Source organism: Sapajus apella, unplaced genomic scaffold, assembly GCF_009761245.1.
Source record: "Sapajus apella isolate SASKATOON/1434 unplaced genomic scaffold, GSC_monkey_1.0 scaffold9, whole genome shotgun sequence".
Classification (NCBI taxonomy): Eukaryota; Metazoa; Chordata; class Mammalia; order Primates; family Cebidae; genus Sapajus; species Sapajus apella.
In genome coordinates, this window is record NW_022436949.1 from 41,751,667 (window position 1) to 41,768,355 (window position 16,689).

Below are 16,689 nucleotides of genomic sequence, written 5' to 3' on the forward strand. Positions count from 1 at the left end.
GAAATTGAGTCTATTTCTCCATTCTTTTGAATCTGGCTGGCTTGTGACATGCTTTGATTAATATAAGGTGGCAGAAGTATCACTGTATGAGTTCTTGGGCATAGGGCTTAATAGGTATTGCAAATTCTGTTCTTTTCATTTTGGGACCCTAAGCCATCACGATGTGAAGAGTCATAATCTATTGGAAGGTGAAAGGCCATGTGGAAAAGACCAAGAAACTCCAGCTATCACACCTGAACTGTACACAGATCTGTCAGAATAACTCAAATCCCCAAACTCTAATCTAGTACTGAATGACCCCCACTTCATGAACAAGACAAGCAGAAAAACTGTCCCGACTGTCAAACTACAGAATAAATAGAGACAGTAAGTCAATATTGCCTTAACCCACTACATTTTGAACAAATTTGGTACAAAGCAATTCAGACACAGACACAGCAACTAATAAATATGCATGGAGGAAAGAAGGAAGAGATGACAGATTCCCCTCAAAAACTTCTGGCCAGGCGCGGTGGCTCAAGCCTGTAATCCCAGCACTTTGGGAGGCCCAGGCGGGTGGATCACGAGGTCAAGAGATCAAGACCATCCTGGTCAACATGGTGAAACCCCGTCTCTACTACAAATACAAAAATTCAGCTGGGCATGGTGGCGTGTGCCTGTAATCCCAGCTACTCAGGAGGCTGAGGCAGGAGAATTGCCTGAACCCAGGAGGCGGAGGTTGCGGTGAGCCGAGATCGCGCCATTGCACTCCAGCCTGGGTAACAAGAGCGAAACTCCATCTCAAAAAAAAAAAAAAAAAAAAACTTCTAATTCAAAGGATACCTAATTTCCTCATAAATACTGGCAACTTACAGTTTTTCATCCTTCTACAATCATATATTACTGCTTTGAGAAGTTACAAGGTAGCTTCAATCAGCACTAAGAAACTTAAATTTTGTATTCCCAATGCAAGCAGCAAAGCTATGGAACCACAGCAACTCTAGGAAAAAAACAAATTTATTTTTTAATTTTTAATTATTATGGATACAGAAAGATTGCACATATTTACGGGGTATATGTTATAATTTGATAGAAACATACAAAACGTAATGATCAAATCAGGGTACTTGGGATATCTATCACCTCAAACATTTTATCTTTCTTTGTGTTAGGAACATACCAATTTTTGAACTCATGGATGGTTAATGGGTATAAAAATGCAGTTAGGAAGAATAGGCTCTAGTGTTCAGCAGCACAATAGAGTATAGTTAATAATTTATTGTATATTTCAAAACAAGGAAAAATAATTTTATAAGCATTATATCCTTATTAAAGAGCCACCTAGTTATGACCTCCTCTCTCTTGGAACAAAAATGTCTCATCTTTCTCCTTCTTCAGTGGACAGATATCAGAGGGTCTCAGAATCATATGCTATATATTCCCAACCAATATGCCAGATCTACTGAAGGAAGATCTCTAGGAGTGACAGTACTTTATTATTTAAAAGAACATTCTGATTGGTGTTGGGTAGAGAATGAGGCTGATAATGGAAAACAAAAGAAACTTCAACTTTATTTTTAAAGTTTTAGTAATTAAAAAATAAAATGGAAGAAAAAATAAAATGTTAACGGTCAATTCTGGGTAGTATATACAAAATGTTTACTATTTTTAGGCTTTTTGTACTAGAAAATTTTCTGAAGAAAAAATAAAGCAGATGGACTGAGAATGATAAAAGAAGAAAAAGGCACCTGTGGGAGGGTGAACATTAGAATACCTGGGGCAGATATCACCAAAGGCTAGTGAAACTGGTAAAGATATTTAGCCACAAATCTATAGTTTGCTAAAGGCTACATGTGGGCTAATGTGAGAGTGTGAAGCTCTTGGTAGCTCCAGACATAGCAAGGCGGAAACCCTCTTGCACAGGGAAGACTGGGGAAAGTCCTGAGAAAGCTTCCACTCTAATGCTAACAGGAAGAGAGGAAAGAAAATCACTGCTGAAATCCACTTCAGATCTATCTCCCCTACAGAACCAAGGCCTTAATCTTAAGAAGCAAGGGCAACAAAATTGTAGCTACATAGCGCATGGGCGGAAGTCCACTGAAGACGGGAGAAATGGAACAGATGAAAGCCCTAGCCTGAAGGAGGGGCAGGAATACCTACCCGCCAGGCCCAACATTCTGAGAGAGGATCAGGAATGTTGAGGCCCAAATTCACAGTCTGCCTAGAAAGGAAACTTAATTAGAACACAGAGAATATCTTCTTCCTTACTTGCCCCCTCACCTCTACCTCAAGGCCAATCTAACAAGAGTTGAATAAAGATAACACTGAAATACAGGTGGGAAAGCTGTTAGAAAGACATTCTCTCTGGGGAGCTGTGCAAAAGGAAGATCCAAATCTAAATGGGGAGACCTAAAGCCAAGTGGACCGCAAACGTGAAACCCAACCCAACTCCTGGCCAGAACAGCTCAATCCTGCATACATGAAAGATATGGCCTACACTAAAGGTAGGGTCAAGGCTCCTACTTAAAATGTTCAGCTTTCAACAACAACAACAAAAGTCACAAGATGTCCAAAAGGTCAAGGGGAAAAAAGTCTGAAGAGACAAATTAATCAACGATTTGAAAATCAGAAGTACAAAAGAAGTTGGAACTTGCAGGAAAGAATTTAAAATAACGATTAACATGTTAAATACTCTAATGAAAAAAGTAGAACATATGTATGATCGGAGAGGCAAATTCAATACACATATTAAAAACTGTAAGAAGAAGCCAAATGGCAATGATAGAAATTAAAAGCACAGTAACAGAAATGAAGAAGGTCTTCAACAGAGTCACTAATAAACCTGACATAGTCAAAGAAAGAATTGTTAACTACAAGGCACGTCAACAGAAATTATTCAAATTGAATTTAAGAAGAAAAAGTAATGAAGAAAGGAAGGAAAAAATCCAAAAAGCAAACAACAACAAGAACTCAGGAGCTGTGGGAAAGTACCACATGTTCTAGTACAGACATAATCTGAATTCCAAAAGGAGGAAAAGAAGAGAGTAGAAATGGGGGTGGCAGTGATCAGGGAAAAACAGTCAAGAATTTTCCAAAATTAGTGAAAGACATCCACCTACACATTCAAAAATCTCAGAGAATATCAAACAGAATACCTACAAATCTTATATTCAAATTCCTGAAACCAAAGGCAAAGAGAACATATAGACAGGTAGAGAAAGACACATTACAGATAAATAAAGCACAAATAGAGTCAACAGAAACAGACAATAAGGTAACAGACTGTTAAACCAACAATATCAAATCACTTCAAATATGAATGTCCTAACTCATGGGTTAATAGTACAGATTGTCAGATTAGATTTAAAAAGCAAGATCTAATTATATGCCTATAAAATCACACTTACATATAAAGATATAAATAAGTTAATAGTTAAAGAAAACAAAACAGATAAAAAGGTATCATGCAAACATTAACCAAAACAAAGTGGAATAGATTTATTAATGGCAGACAAAATAGACTTCAGAACAGAAAATATCAGACACAAAATGTTAAATTAGGCTGGGTATGGTGGCTCATGCCAGTAATCCCCACACTTTGGGAGGCTGAGGTGAAAGGATCAGTTGAAGCCAGGAGTTTGAGAACAGCCAGGACAACACAGCAAGACCTTGTCTCTACAAAAATTTAAAAGCTGGATACCTGTGGTCCTAGCTGCTTGCGAGGCTAAGGTGGGAGGATCACTTGAGCCCAAGAGTTCAAGGGAGCAGTGAACTATGATTGCACCACTGTACTCCATTCAGGGCAATGGAGAGAGAGCCCTCTCAAAAAAAGAGGTAAATTACATATGATACTAATATGTAAACATTAATCACAATACTTCAAAACATAGACAAAACTGACAGATCTAAAAGAAACATAGGCAAATCTACATTCATAGCTGGAGATATTAGTATTGCTCTTACGGAAACTGATAGAACAAATAGGCAGAAAGTCAGTAAGAATACAGATAATCTACGAGCCAACATTATCTAATTAATGTTTAGAAAACATTCTACCCAACGAAAGAATACTCATTCCTTTCAAGTGAATATGGAACATTCACAAAAATAAATCATGTTCTAAGCCATAAAACCTTCACAAATTTTCAAAAATTATACAAATTATAATCTCATACCATAGCAAAAGTAAACTAGAAATCAATAACAATAACAACAACAACAAAAAGTGGAATGTCACCAAATATTTGTAAGTAACACTTCTAAATAACCCAAGGATCTCAGTCCACAGGTTCCAAAATGACAGTAAAAACAAGTTGGCTTCACTCCCCATCATAGAAAATAAAAAACAAATATACAGTGGCAAGACAGTCCAATATACCAGAACTCAAATATGAGTATGAGACAGTTTCTGGAGCTTTTCCAGAGAAGGTGAGGAAACTCTGAGCAGACAGTAAGAAAACTGGACTTCCATATCTATGATGCTTCTCCCCGCAACCTACCCAGCACAACTACATGAAAAATTTCCCTCTTAGGTATCTACACTAGAAAAAATGAGATTCAGGTGAACATCAGCTTCCCCACTATCATGGAGATCTCTCTGCAAGGAGACTTGACCCTGCCTCAACCCACAGGAAGCATCATTCGTGTCTAAAGGGAGAAATATGCCTGAGGACAGACAAAGCGGAAAGGCAGGATTGCTATACCCAGTTTTGGAAACTCTAACTCTCTGCTCCATAACTTGAAGAAAAGAGAACACCTCCAAATTCATTCTAGGAGGCATTACCCTGATATCAAAACAAGACAAGAACACAGCACAAAAAGAAAACTATATGTCAATATCACCAATAAACACAGATGTAAAAATCCTCAACATATTAACAAACTGAATTCAGCAACACCTTAAAAAGCTTGTGCACCATGATCAAGTGAGATTCATCCCAGGGATACAGGATAGTTCAACATACACAAATCAATAAATGTAATACACCTTAGCCTCGCAAGCAGCTAGGACCACAGGTATCCAGCTTTTAAATTTTTGTAGAGACAAGGTCTTGCTGTGTTGTCCTGGCTGTTCTCAAACTCCTGGCTTCAACAGTACCAAGAACACAAAAACCACATGATAATTTGAATATGTGCTGAAAAGGCCTTTGATAAAATTCAACATCTCTTTCTGACAAAACCCCTCAACAAACTAGGTATAGAAGGAATGTACCTCAAAATAATTATGGCTATATATGACAAATCCACAGCTAATATTATACGGAAACAGGAAATAATTGAAATCCATTTCTCTAAAATCTGGAACAAGACAAGAATGTTCCCTTTCACTATTTTTATTCAACATAATACTAGAAGCCTTAGCCAGAGTAATAAGGCAAGATAAATAAATAAACGGCATCCAAATTGGAAAAAGAAGAATTCAAATTAGCCGTGTTTGCAAACAATATTATCTTATATTAGAAAATATTATCTTATATTAGAAAAACCTAAAGATTCTCCCCAAAAAACTGTTTGAACTAATAAATGAATTCAGTAGAATTGCAAGATATACAAAATTCAGTAGTATTTATATACACCAACAGCAAACAACATTTTGAAAATGTTAGAATAGTTACAAGTAATATAAAATACCTAGGAATTAATTTAACCAAAGAAGTGAAAGATCTATCTTAACACAAAGAAACAATAGTTAATAATAGTTACAAATAACATAAAATAGGAAATTAATTTAATCAAAGAAGTGAAAGATCTATATTAATACAAAAAAAAAATAACTACAGCACTGATGAAAGGAATTGAAGAGAACACCAAAAAATGGAAAGATATTCCATGTTCATGGATTGGAAGAATTCATATTCAGACAAGGCACCAATAGAACAGAACAGAGAACCCAGATATAAAGCTATACATTTAGAACCAACTCATTTTCGACAAACATGCCAAGATCAAACGCTGGGGAAAGGACAGTCTTTTCAATATTAAAACTGAACAACCATAATGCAGAAGAATGAAACTAACTAGACCACTATCTCTCACCATATACAAAAATCAAATCAAAATGAATTAAAGACTTAAATATAAGACCCAAAACAATGAAATGACTAGAGAAAAATATTGGAGAAATGCTCCAGGACATTGGTCTGGGCAAAATTTTTTTGTGTGAGGCTTCAAAAGCACAGGCAACAAAAGTAAAAATAGATAAATGAAGTTAACGTCAAGCTAAAAAGCTTCTACACAGCAAAGGAAACAACACAGTGAAGAGTCAATCCACAGAATGGGAGAATATACCTGACAAACACCCATCTGACAAGGAATTAATAACCAGAATACGTAAGGAACTTAAACATGTCCTTTATTACCACTTCTATTCAACATAGTATTGAAAGTCCTGGCCAGAGCAATCAGGCAAGAGAAAGAAATAAAAGGCATCCAAATAGGAAAAGAGGAAATAAACTACGCCTATTTGCAGACATGATTCTGTATCTAGAAAATCCCACAGTGTCTGCCCAAAAGCTCCTTGATCTGATAAACAACTTAAGCAAAGTTTCAGGATACAAAATCAATGTACAAAAATCATTAGCATTTTTATACAGCAACAACATCCAAACTGGCAAGCCAAATCAGGAATGTAATGCCATTAACAATTGCCAAAAAAAGAATAAGACACTTATTTTTTTTAATTGCATTTTAGGTTTGGGGTACATGTGAAGAACAAGTAAGATTGCTGCATAGGTAGACATATGGCAGTGTGGTTTGCTGCTTTCCTCCCCATCACCTATATCTGGCATTTCTCCCCATGTTACCCCTCCCCAACTCCCCATTCCCCACTGTCCCTCCCCTATTTTCCCCCCACAGACCCCAGAGTGTGTGATGCTCCCCTCCCTGTGTCCATGTGTTCTCACTGTTCAACACCCACCTATGAATGAGAACCTGCAGTGTTTGATTTTCTGTTCTTGCATCAGTTTGCTGAGAATGATGGTTTCCAGGTTCATCCATGTCCATACAAAGGACACGAACTCAACGTTTTTTATGGCTGCATAGTATTCCATGGTGTATATGTGCCACGTTTTCCCTGTCCAGTCTATCAGACACTTATGACTACAACTAAACAGAGAGGTTAGTCTCTACAATAAGAATTAGTAATACAAAATACTGTTCAAGGAAATCAGATGACACAAAAAAATGGAAACACATTCCAGGCTCATGGGTTAGAAGAATCAATATCATTAAAATAGCCATACTGTCAAAACAATTTACAGATTCAAGACTATACCTATCAAACTACCAATGACATTCTTCACAAAATTAGAGAAAGCTAAATTAAATTTCATATGGAACACAATAAGAGCCCGAATAGTCAAGGCGATCCTAAGCAAAAGGAACAAAGCTGAAGGTTACAATAACCAAAACAGCATGGTACTGGCATAAAAACAGACATACAAAGCAATGTAACAGAATAGAGAGCCCAGAAATAATGCCACATACCTGCAACCATCTGATCTTTGACAAAGCTGACAAAAGCAAACAATGGGGAAAGGACTCCCTATTCAATAAATGGTGCTAGGATAAATGGCTAGTCATATGCAGAAGATTGAAACTGGACAACTTCATTATGCCACATAAAAAAATCAACTCAAAATGGATTAAAGACTCAAATGTAAAGCTTAAAACCATAAAAACCCTCAGAAGATAACCTAGGAAATACCATTCTGGACATGGGCCCTGGCAAAGATTTCATGATAAAGATACCAACTTTTGTTTTCAACAAAAATAAAAATTGAAAATGGGACCTAATTAAACTAAAGAACTTCTGCACAGCAAAAGAAATTATCAATAGAGTAAACAGGCAACCTACAGAATGGGAGAAAATATTTGTAAATTATGCATCTGACAAAGGTCTAATATCCAGAATCTACAAGGAACTTAAATTTATAAGCAAAAAATAAAAAATTAAAAAGTGTGCAAAGGACATGAACACTTTTCAAAAGAAGACATATGATATGGTCAAAAAGCATATAAAAATATGCCCAACAGTACTAATCATTAGAGCAATGCAAATCAAAACCACAATGAGATACCATCTCACATCAGTCAAAATGGCTACTATTAAAAAGTAAAAAAGTAACCAATTCTGGTAAGGTTACAGAAAATAGTGAATCCATATACACTGCCAATGGTACTGTAAACTAGTTTATTTAAAGGAGTGTGGGAATTCCTCAAAGAACCTGAAACAGAACTACCATTTGACCCATTAATCCCATTACTCGTTATATACCCAAAAGAATATAAATTGCTCTACCATAAAGACACATGCATGCACTTTTCACATGGCAAAGATATGGAAATCAACCTGAATGCCCATCAACAGTAAACTGGATAAAGAAAATGTGGTATATATACACCATGAAATGCTACACAGAGCATGCCAGGCTTAATTCCTAGGTGAAGGGTTGATAGGTGGAGCAAACCACCATGGCACACATTTACCTATGTAACAAACCTGCACATCTTGCACATGTACACCAGAACTTAAAAAAAAAAATCTGCCTCTAATATAATAGTTAATAGTATAAGACCAAATGCTTTCCCCCCAAATGAGGAAAAAGGCAAGGATATCTTCCTTCACCACTTCAACATTAACTGGAAGTCCTAATCATTAAGGTAAGGCTAAAAAAAATAAATGGCATATAAATTGAAAAAGAAGAAAAACACTGATGAAGGAAATCAAAGAATATTTAAATAAACCAAGATATATAATTGTCATCAATTGGAAGACTGAATATTTTTAAGATGTTCTCTCACAAATTTGATTTATATATTTAATGTAATCTCAATCAAAATGACAGCAAGATTTTTTGTAGACATAGACAAGCTGATTTTAAAGTTCACAAGAAGAGACAAAGGAATTAGATTAGCTGAAACAATTCTGAAAAAGAATAACAAAGTTGGAAGACTAATACAATCTGATCTCAAGGCTATAAAGCTAGAGTAATCAAGCAGTGTGATATTGATGTGAGGACAGACAGGCAGATCAATGGCACAGAAAAGCAAAGCCAGAAATAGACTCACACAAATAGAGTCATTTATATTTTACAAGCAGATAAAGGAAATTCAATGGAGAAGGATAGTTGTTTAAACAAATGTTAAAACAACTGGACATCCATATGCAGAAAAATAAATCTCAACATATAGCTCACAAGTTACACAAACCTTAAGTCCAATGGATCATAAACCTAAGTGTAAACAATAAAACTATAAAATTCCTAGAATAAAATCTTCATGACCTTCAGATTGGTGATGAGTTTTTAGATAGAATACCAAAAATATAATCCATAAACAACAACAAAAAAAATGATGAACTGGACCTAAAAACTCTTCCTCTGCAAAACACATTAAGATAATGAATGACAAGATGATTAACAAACTGGCAGAATCTGTTTATAAATCATGTATCTCATAAATGACTTATATCTAGAACATATAAAGAACTCTGAAAATTAAACAAAAAGGTTCACCAAAAACAAACTTATGAAGTTATTCAACTTTATTCGTCACTAGAGAAAGGCAAATTAAAATGACAATGAGATACCACTGTGTAACTAGAACAACTATAATTAAAAAAACTGACATTAACAAATGGTGGTTAGAACTTAGAGCAGCGAAATTATCTTTCATGGCTAAGAGGAATGAAAAATTGTACAGCCACTTTGGGAGACAGTTTAGTATAGTTTATTATGAAGTTAAACACTGACTTACCATACAACTCAGCGATAGAACTTCTAGGCATTTATCCAAGTGAATTGAAAACATATGTTCCTACAAGAATCTGTATGTGAATGTGATGGTACTAAGGTGACTGACGGATGACTCTGTGTGATTGTTGAAACCCAACATTGTACATCACAGATGATACTTTTCAAAAAGACATCTGACTAGATTGTGAACTAAAAATATGTACACAGAAGGCAAAGCTCAATATATATGAATAAAAAGTCTCTTCAAAATTAATCAGAAAAGTCCAATTCACTCCCATACAAAATCCCAACAACATGTTTCATGGAACCTGGCCAACTGCTTCTAAAATTAATATGGTTACATATCATGCAAGAACAGCCAAGGTATTTAGAAAAACAAAAACTAAGAAGCAGAGCTATACTAGCAGATATCAGAATATATTTTAAAGCTGCAGCAATTCAAATGATGTTATATTTGTGTAGAATAGACATATATATATATCACTGCAACAGAATGGAAAGTCTAAAAACACATACATGTTTATATGAAAAATTGGCATATGATGGAGTAGAATACAGACTTGACTGTTCAATGAGGTATGTGAAGATCAATGATTTCCCATACAGAAAAAATTACATCTCTATCCCATAGTATATTCAAATAAATTCCAGATGGATTAAAAACCAAAACATAAAAAATACAACTTTGGCTCTTACAAGAAAATGTGTTTATGACATCATAAAGAATATCATTAAGGTAAAGTTGAATAAATCTGACTACATCACAATATTTGTAAAAAGATATCATAAACAATTTTTTAAAAATACCAGAAGTTCAGAAATGCACTAGAAGATGCTGCAAAATATAGAAGAAAAGACTGGTATTCAAAATATATTAAAAACACCTATAAACCAATGAGAAAAAAGAATCCAATATAAAAATAGGCAAAGGCTATGGGCAGGAAATTTACAAATACAATGTAATGTTTTAATTACATTAAATATTAATATATAAATCTTAATAATTTGGGAAATGCAAATTAGAACACTCCATGTTGGGAAGACAGCAGTAACAAAGCAAAGTCCTTCCTTTAATGGCCATTGTATTCATATGTGCATGTGTGTGTGTGTGTGTGTATGTGTGCTGAAAGTGTTGAACAGACAAACTTGAGATATAATAATAAGTGCTATGAAATCATTAAAACAGAAAAATGTGATAGTGTGATAGCAACGGGAGGCTAGAGGAATGGCGAAGGAACAATACAGCATATTTGAACAGAAATCTGAATGAAAAAGTATTCAGCTCTCAAAAGACAAAGTTAAGAGTATTCCAACACCACGCTTAGCACTTTGACCTAATAATGTATATATTATCAGCATGTTGAGTAAATCAGATTTCTTTATTGAGAATTCTTACCAAATATTATACACATTATTGAAGTATGTTTTTGTTTTTTTATCCAAGTTTTAAACCTGTGCCAGAAAAAGGCAAAGAATTATAGACATAATACTCCCAGAACAGACAGAATCCCAATATATTTTTCCACATTAAACTCACATTTGTTAAGTTAAAAAAAGTCAGACAACTATTCTGGCGAAAATTACTATTTAAATCTAGTAAGAAAATTATTACAGTAATTGTTTTTTCCGCAGCCAAAAGTAACCTTGGAAAAACAAGCACATACCTGAATATAATGGCGAAGAACATATAGAATTTCCCCATTTTGAGCTTTTTCAGACAATACTTTGTGAAATGCACTAAATGCTCTAGTACCCATTTCGGCATAGAGAATCACCACTGGTAAGTTCTCTTTGTTTGTAGGAAATTTATGATCTCCTTTAAACAGATAAGGTCTAGTCCTAAGATGAAAAAAAACACAAAGTTTTGAAAGAATTGAAAGTCAATAGCATCTCAATTCTGTATAATTGCTGGTTATTAAATAATTCATAATATACATAATCATTAAAAATGAATTTAAATTTCCTCTGATGACTTTGTATATATAACTTGAACTAAATGACAGAAAAGAAAGAAAAGAATTTGGTTAACCCAAATCTAATATTAAAAATACTTTATTTCCCAAAAAAGTTTGTTATCTTTAAACAATAACATATAATGGCAACATAATTTTCAGTGAAATAACATTTATATTTTATTCAATTAGAAGGATATAATTTTTCATTACAGCTCATATTTCATAAAAACAAGGTACAAATATTTAAGGAACAAAACAAAGGCACTACCTTATTCAAAGATTATCAGTACTTAGTATGAACAAGTACCCATCAAATCCCCAAGCAGGAGCAAAGAAACCAGGACTCTTATCAGAAACAGACTTTAACTGACTTCTTATTTGCCAAGCACTGTGCTAGGTTCTTTACACTTATTAAATTCTATGTCACAAGAAAAATTGGATAACTACCATCATTGAAACTTTTAAGTTTCAGATAAGTTAACTACTTAGGAAAAGATCAAATGGAAAGCTAGAATTTCAACTCATGTTTATGGAATTCCAAAGCCCATATGTTTTCGCAATTTATACAGGTAGAAAGCAAACCAGGAGATAATGAAGTTCAGAGAAACAAAGATGTTGAGAAATAACCTTTTATTTTAAGAATTCTGATCTCTACAATCATTTCGTCAATTACTACCTTTAGATAACAAATATTAAGGACAGAAGAAAAAAACGTATAACATTGCTACAGCATGATAGTAAAAAGACTGTGGGTTTTGAAATCAGGCAGAATTGGATTCAATTATAGCTTAACTACTTACTGACTCAACATAAGCTAAATCAAAATCATTCAAGCACTCAATCTTATTGACTAACAGAATAATTTGAGAGATTTCCACTAGTTATTTGGCTTACAGGTTGTGACATTACTCAACATTGATAAAGAAATGTGTTTATTAAAAGTCTGTAAAATTATATCATTCAAGCATCTTTACATTAGTTTACAGTTTGGCTTGTACAGTATGTATAACCTTCCACTTTTTAAACAGACTTTCATTCAAGTATTAAAATCTTCACAAATTTATCCACTTTAATTTGATTACTGGTAATCAAGATGTGATTTTTAAAATACTACTGTCAATGTTTAGACAGCTGAAGCATAAAATAGAATCTTAGTCCCAAATAGAATTTCACTTCATTAATTCTGTGACAGATCAAGAGACATGAATCTGCAAAACAAGATACACTGAATTTTCTTTCTTCATAAGATGCTATTAATAAATGCTAAAAGAATACAAAATCATACTTCACATTTGAAAAGCGAAAAATGTTCTTAAATTGGATGAAACTCTATTAATATTATTCTTATAAATTTTAACTGAAACATTGGAACTCAAATGTCACTTTATAGGAGCTGGATTATCATTTTATAAAGCTGATTTTATCAAATCAGTATCACAGAAGTACATTTAGTAATTTATATACGGTATGTTACATTTTAATGTAAGTCTGAGAAATTCTTCCTTCCAAAAATTCACTTCTGTTTAAAACTGGAAAGACTGCCAATAAAACTATGCTAGTAGATAAATCTTGAGGTTGCATATAAAAGGAAAAATTAGAGGAAATGGAATAGACTTTACAGACACAAAGGTAAGGACTCTCTACCATTTATTCTGAGACTGTGATAGAGAGCACTTTCCTTCCTTCACTTATGGACAAACAACTTTGCTTTTATGATTAATTCAGGAACTGCTTGGATATATTATAGGTAGGAAACTTATACCTACAGAGGATGGCTGAATAAGAGAGAAACAATCTTTAAAAATTAAATAATTATATTTAAAAGTAGCACTTTTCATTTACTGAACTAAGGTGTTAAAGATAATTAATACAAATTAACATTGGTAAACATTTTAGAAGTAGAGTGTAAAACTTCAGCTTTCTGAAGACGATTTTAGAGTATACATTTTAAATGTATACATGTACTTACCAAGAGATTTTAATTCTAGAAATTAAAGAAAATAACTGTACAAAGATATATGTATAAGGAAGTTCAATTAGATATCGTTTATAACAGAAGAAAGTTATAAATTACCTATATATCCACAAGGAATGGGATAATCAAACATACTTGTTCATTTCATTATGGCATCATTCACTCAACATTTTTCAGCATTACTATGTGGCAGGTGAACTTGTTGGACACTGGAGTAAAGGTCACCCTTGTTATGCCTTAGCAAATAACTTGGCTGCACTGTGTTTATGCCCTAGGGATCTGTGGAAGTTGGAACTTCAGAAGAGTGATGACTTAAGATATTTAGTGGAAGAAATTTCTAAGCAGCCAAGTGTGCAAGATAAGGCCTGGCTGCTTCTAATAACGTATGCTCAGATGTGGGAGCAAAGAAATGGCTTTAAATTGGAATTTATATTTAAGATATAAGTAGAATGTAAAAGTTTGAAAATTTTGCAGCCCCAGCCAGAAAAGCAGCATCCCATTTTCAGGGAAAGAACCTAAGTAGGCTGTTGGGCTAGAGAGATCTGCATGACTAAAAGGGAGCCAGGAGCTGAGAGCCAAGACAATTAAGAAAAGGCCTTGAAGGTATTTCAGAGATCTCAGAGATCCCCTCTTCATGCACTCTGAGGACTAAAAGGAAAGAACGCTCAGTACCCTGTGCCATGCCAGGAGGCTGCTACTTGCAACCCAACTGCTCCAGTTCCGGCCTCAGCTCAAAGGGGTACAGGTACAGCTCAGGCCACAGCTCCAGAGGGCACGAGCCACCATCCCTGGCACTTTATACATGGTCTGATGTCTGCAGATGCTCAGAAAGCAAGCATGAAGGATGTTTGGCGGCCTCCACCTAGATTTCAGAGGATGTATGGAAAAGCCTGGTGCCTAGGCAGAAGCCTGCCACACAGGAAGGGCCCCCATAGGATATTCTACTAGGGCAGTGCATAGAGGAAATGTGGGGTTGGAACCCCCACACAGAGTCCCCACCTGGATGCTGCCTAGTGGAGCTAGTAGAGGGAGGCTGCAACCCTCCAGATCCAAGGATGGTTGATTCACCAGCAGCTTACACCTTCTGCCTGGAAAACCCACAAGTACTCAACCCCAACCCATGACAGCAGCCACGTGGGTTGTATCCTGCGAAGTTAGAGGGCTGTAGCTGCCCAAGACACAGGGGCCCACCAGGATATGGGACATGGAGTCAAGGATTACATTACAGCTTTAAGATTTCATGCCTGCCCTACTGTGTTTCAGACTTGCATGGGGCCTGTTACCCTTTTCTTTTGGCCAATTTCTCCCTTTGGTAACAAGAATGTTTACCCAATGCCTGTACCATCACTGTATTTTGGAAGGAAATAACTTGTTTTGATTTTACAGATTCATAGCAAATGAGTCTCAGATGACACTTAGGATATTGGACTTGATGTTGGAATGAGTTAAGATATGGAGAAGAAATTATTGTAATTTGCCACGTGAGAAGGACATGAGATTTGGGGGCCAGGAGTAGAATGATATGGTTTGGGTATTTGTCCCCTCCAAATCTCATGTTGAAATTCAATCCCCGGCGAGGGGGCCTCACTCTCTTGATCCTGCTCTCATTATGTGATGTGCCTGTTCCAGCTTCACGTTCCATCATGGCTGTAAGGTTCCTGACGCTCTCACCAGAAGCCAAGGAGATGGTGCCATGCTTGTATAGCTTGAAGAACCATGAACCAACTAAACCTCTTTTATTTATAAATTATCCAGCCTCAGGTATTTCTTTATAGTAATGCAAAAACAGCGTAACACATAAAATTGGCACATACCAGTAATTTTATTTACATGTAAGAATACATAATTTAATGGAAGAAGGATCTAAGATATCCTTAGAATACATCTGAAGTACAACCCATGTTGATTTTTTTAAAAAAGAAAGAATATATCTGTATATGAATATATGGATAAAAAAAGAATACACACTAAACTGTTAGCAGAATTATGGGTCATTTTCCCTTTCTACTTTGCATTTTCCTAAAGTATATGAATTCTTTTATAACAATCATATAGGATTTTTTAAAAAAACTTTAAACATATAGCTTTCCATTTGGGACTAAAGTTTAAAGCAACAAAAAAGGGGGTCACATTGATTTTAAGTGCATTTGGAGAGCAGTCCCTGACCCTAAATTTTACAGTATCTCCAAAAATATTTACAAAGACACAGAATAAAAGAAAAATTCTTAATGAAGTTGCAAACTAATAATAACTTTATATCATAAATTAGAATTGAAGTCTACTAACTATAAAACCTATGCTGTTCTACTTAGAATCATAACTGACAGTCAACTTTACCACTTAAAACAAAAACATACTAGTAAAAAAGAAGAGTAAATTGATTCTTCATATCTTCCTACTTCCTATTCCATAGTTCAAAAATCCATGGTCTGGATCTGCTCCAAAACTTTATGGACATAATATTAAAATGTGAGTGAAGGCCAAGCATGGTAGTTCCTATCTATAATCCCAGTAGTCTGGGAGGCTGAGACAGGCAGAATGCTTGAGCTCAGGAGTTTGAGAACAGCCTGGGCAAAACAGCAAGACTCCATCTCTACAAAAAATACAAAAATTAGCTGAGCATGGTGGTTTGCACCTGTAGTCCTGTCTACTCGGAATGCTGAGGCAGAAGTATCACTTGAGCCCAGGAAACGGAAGTTGCAGTAAGCCAAGACTGCATCACTGCACTCCAGCCTGGGCACTAGAGTGAGACCCTGTCTCGAAAAAAGTAAAACAAAATAAAATTTGAGTTATATATCTGGGGGAAAGTGACAGCAGTCATTACCTTCCTAAATGAGTACAACTTTCTCCCAGCACTCCCTTTCCAACAACAACAACAACAACAAAAAACTACAATTAAGAAGAATTTTAAGAAATTGGGACAATGAAAATACCACACAGTAAAGAAAGGCAACTTTGATGACGTAAATATAATTGAAAAAAAGAAAAACCCAGTGTTTAGCTCAACCACAGACAGAAGAAAATA

The 16,689-nt window shown here is 35.0% G+C and overlaps 1 protein-coding gene across 4 annotated transcripts in view; it reads right to left on the reverse strand.

Moving 5' to 3' along the window:
- The window catches only part of UGGT2 (UDP-glucose glycoprotein glucosyltransferase 2), a 243,684-nt gene that overhangs the window by 193,421 nt on the left and 33,574 nt on the right, over positions 1 to 16,689 (reverse strand). For all 4 annotated transcript variants that reach the window (XM_032277500.1, XM_032277501.1, XM_032277502.1 and 1 more), the window contains exon 5: positions 11,399 to 11,573. In XM_032277500.1, the coding sequence (XP_032133391.1) occupies positions 11,399 to 11,573 (175 nt within the window). The remainder of the gene's footprint in view (positions 1 to 11,398; positions 11,574 to 16,689) is intronic.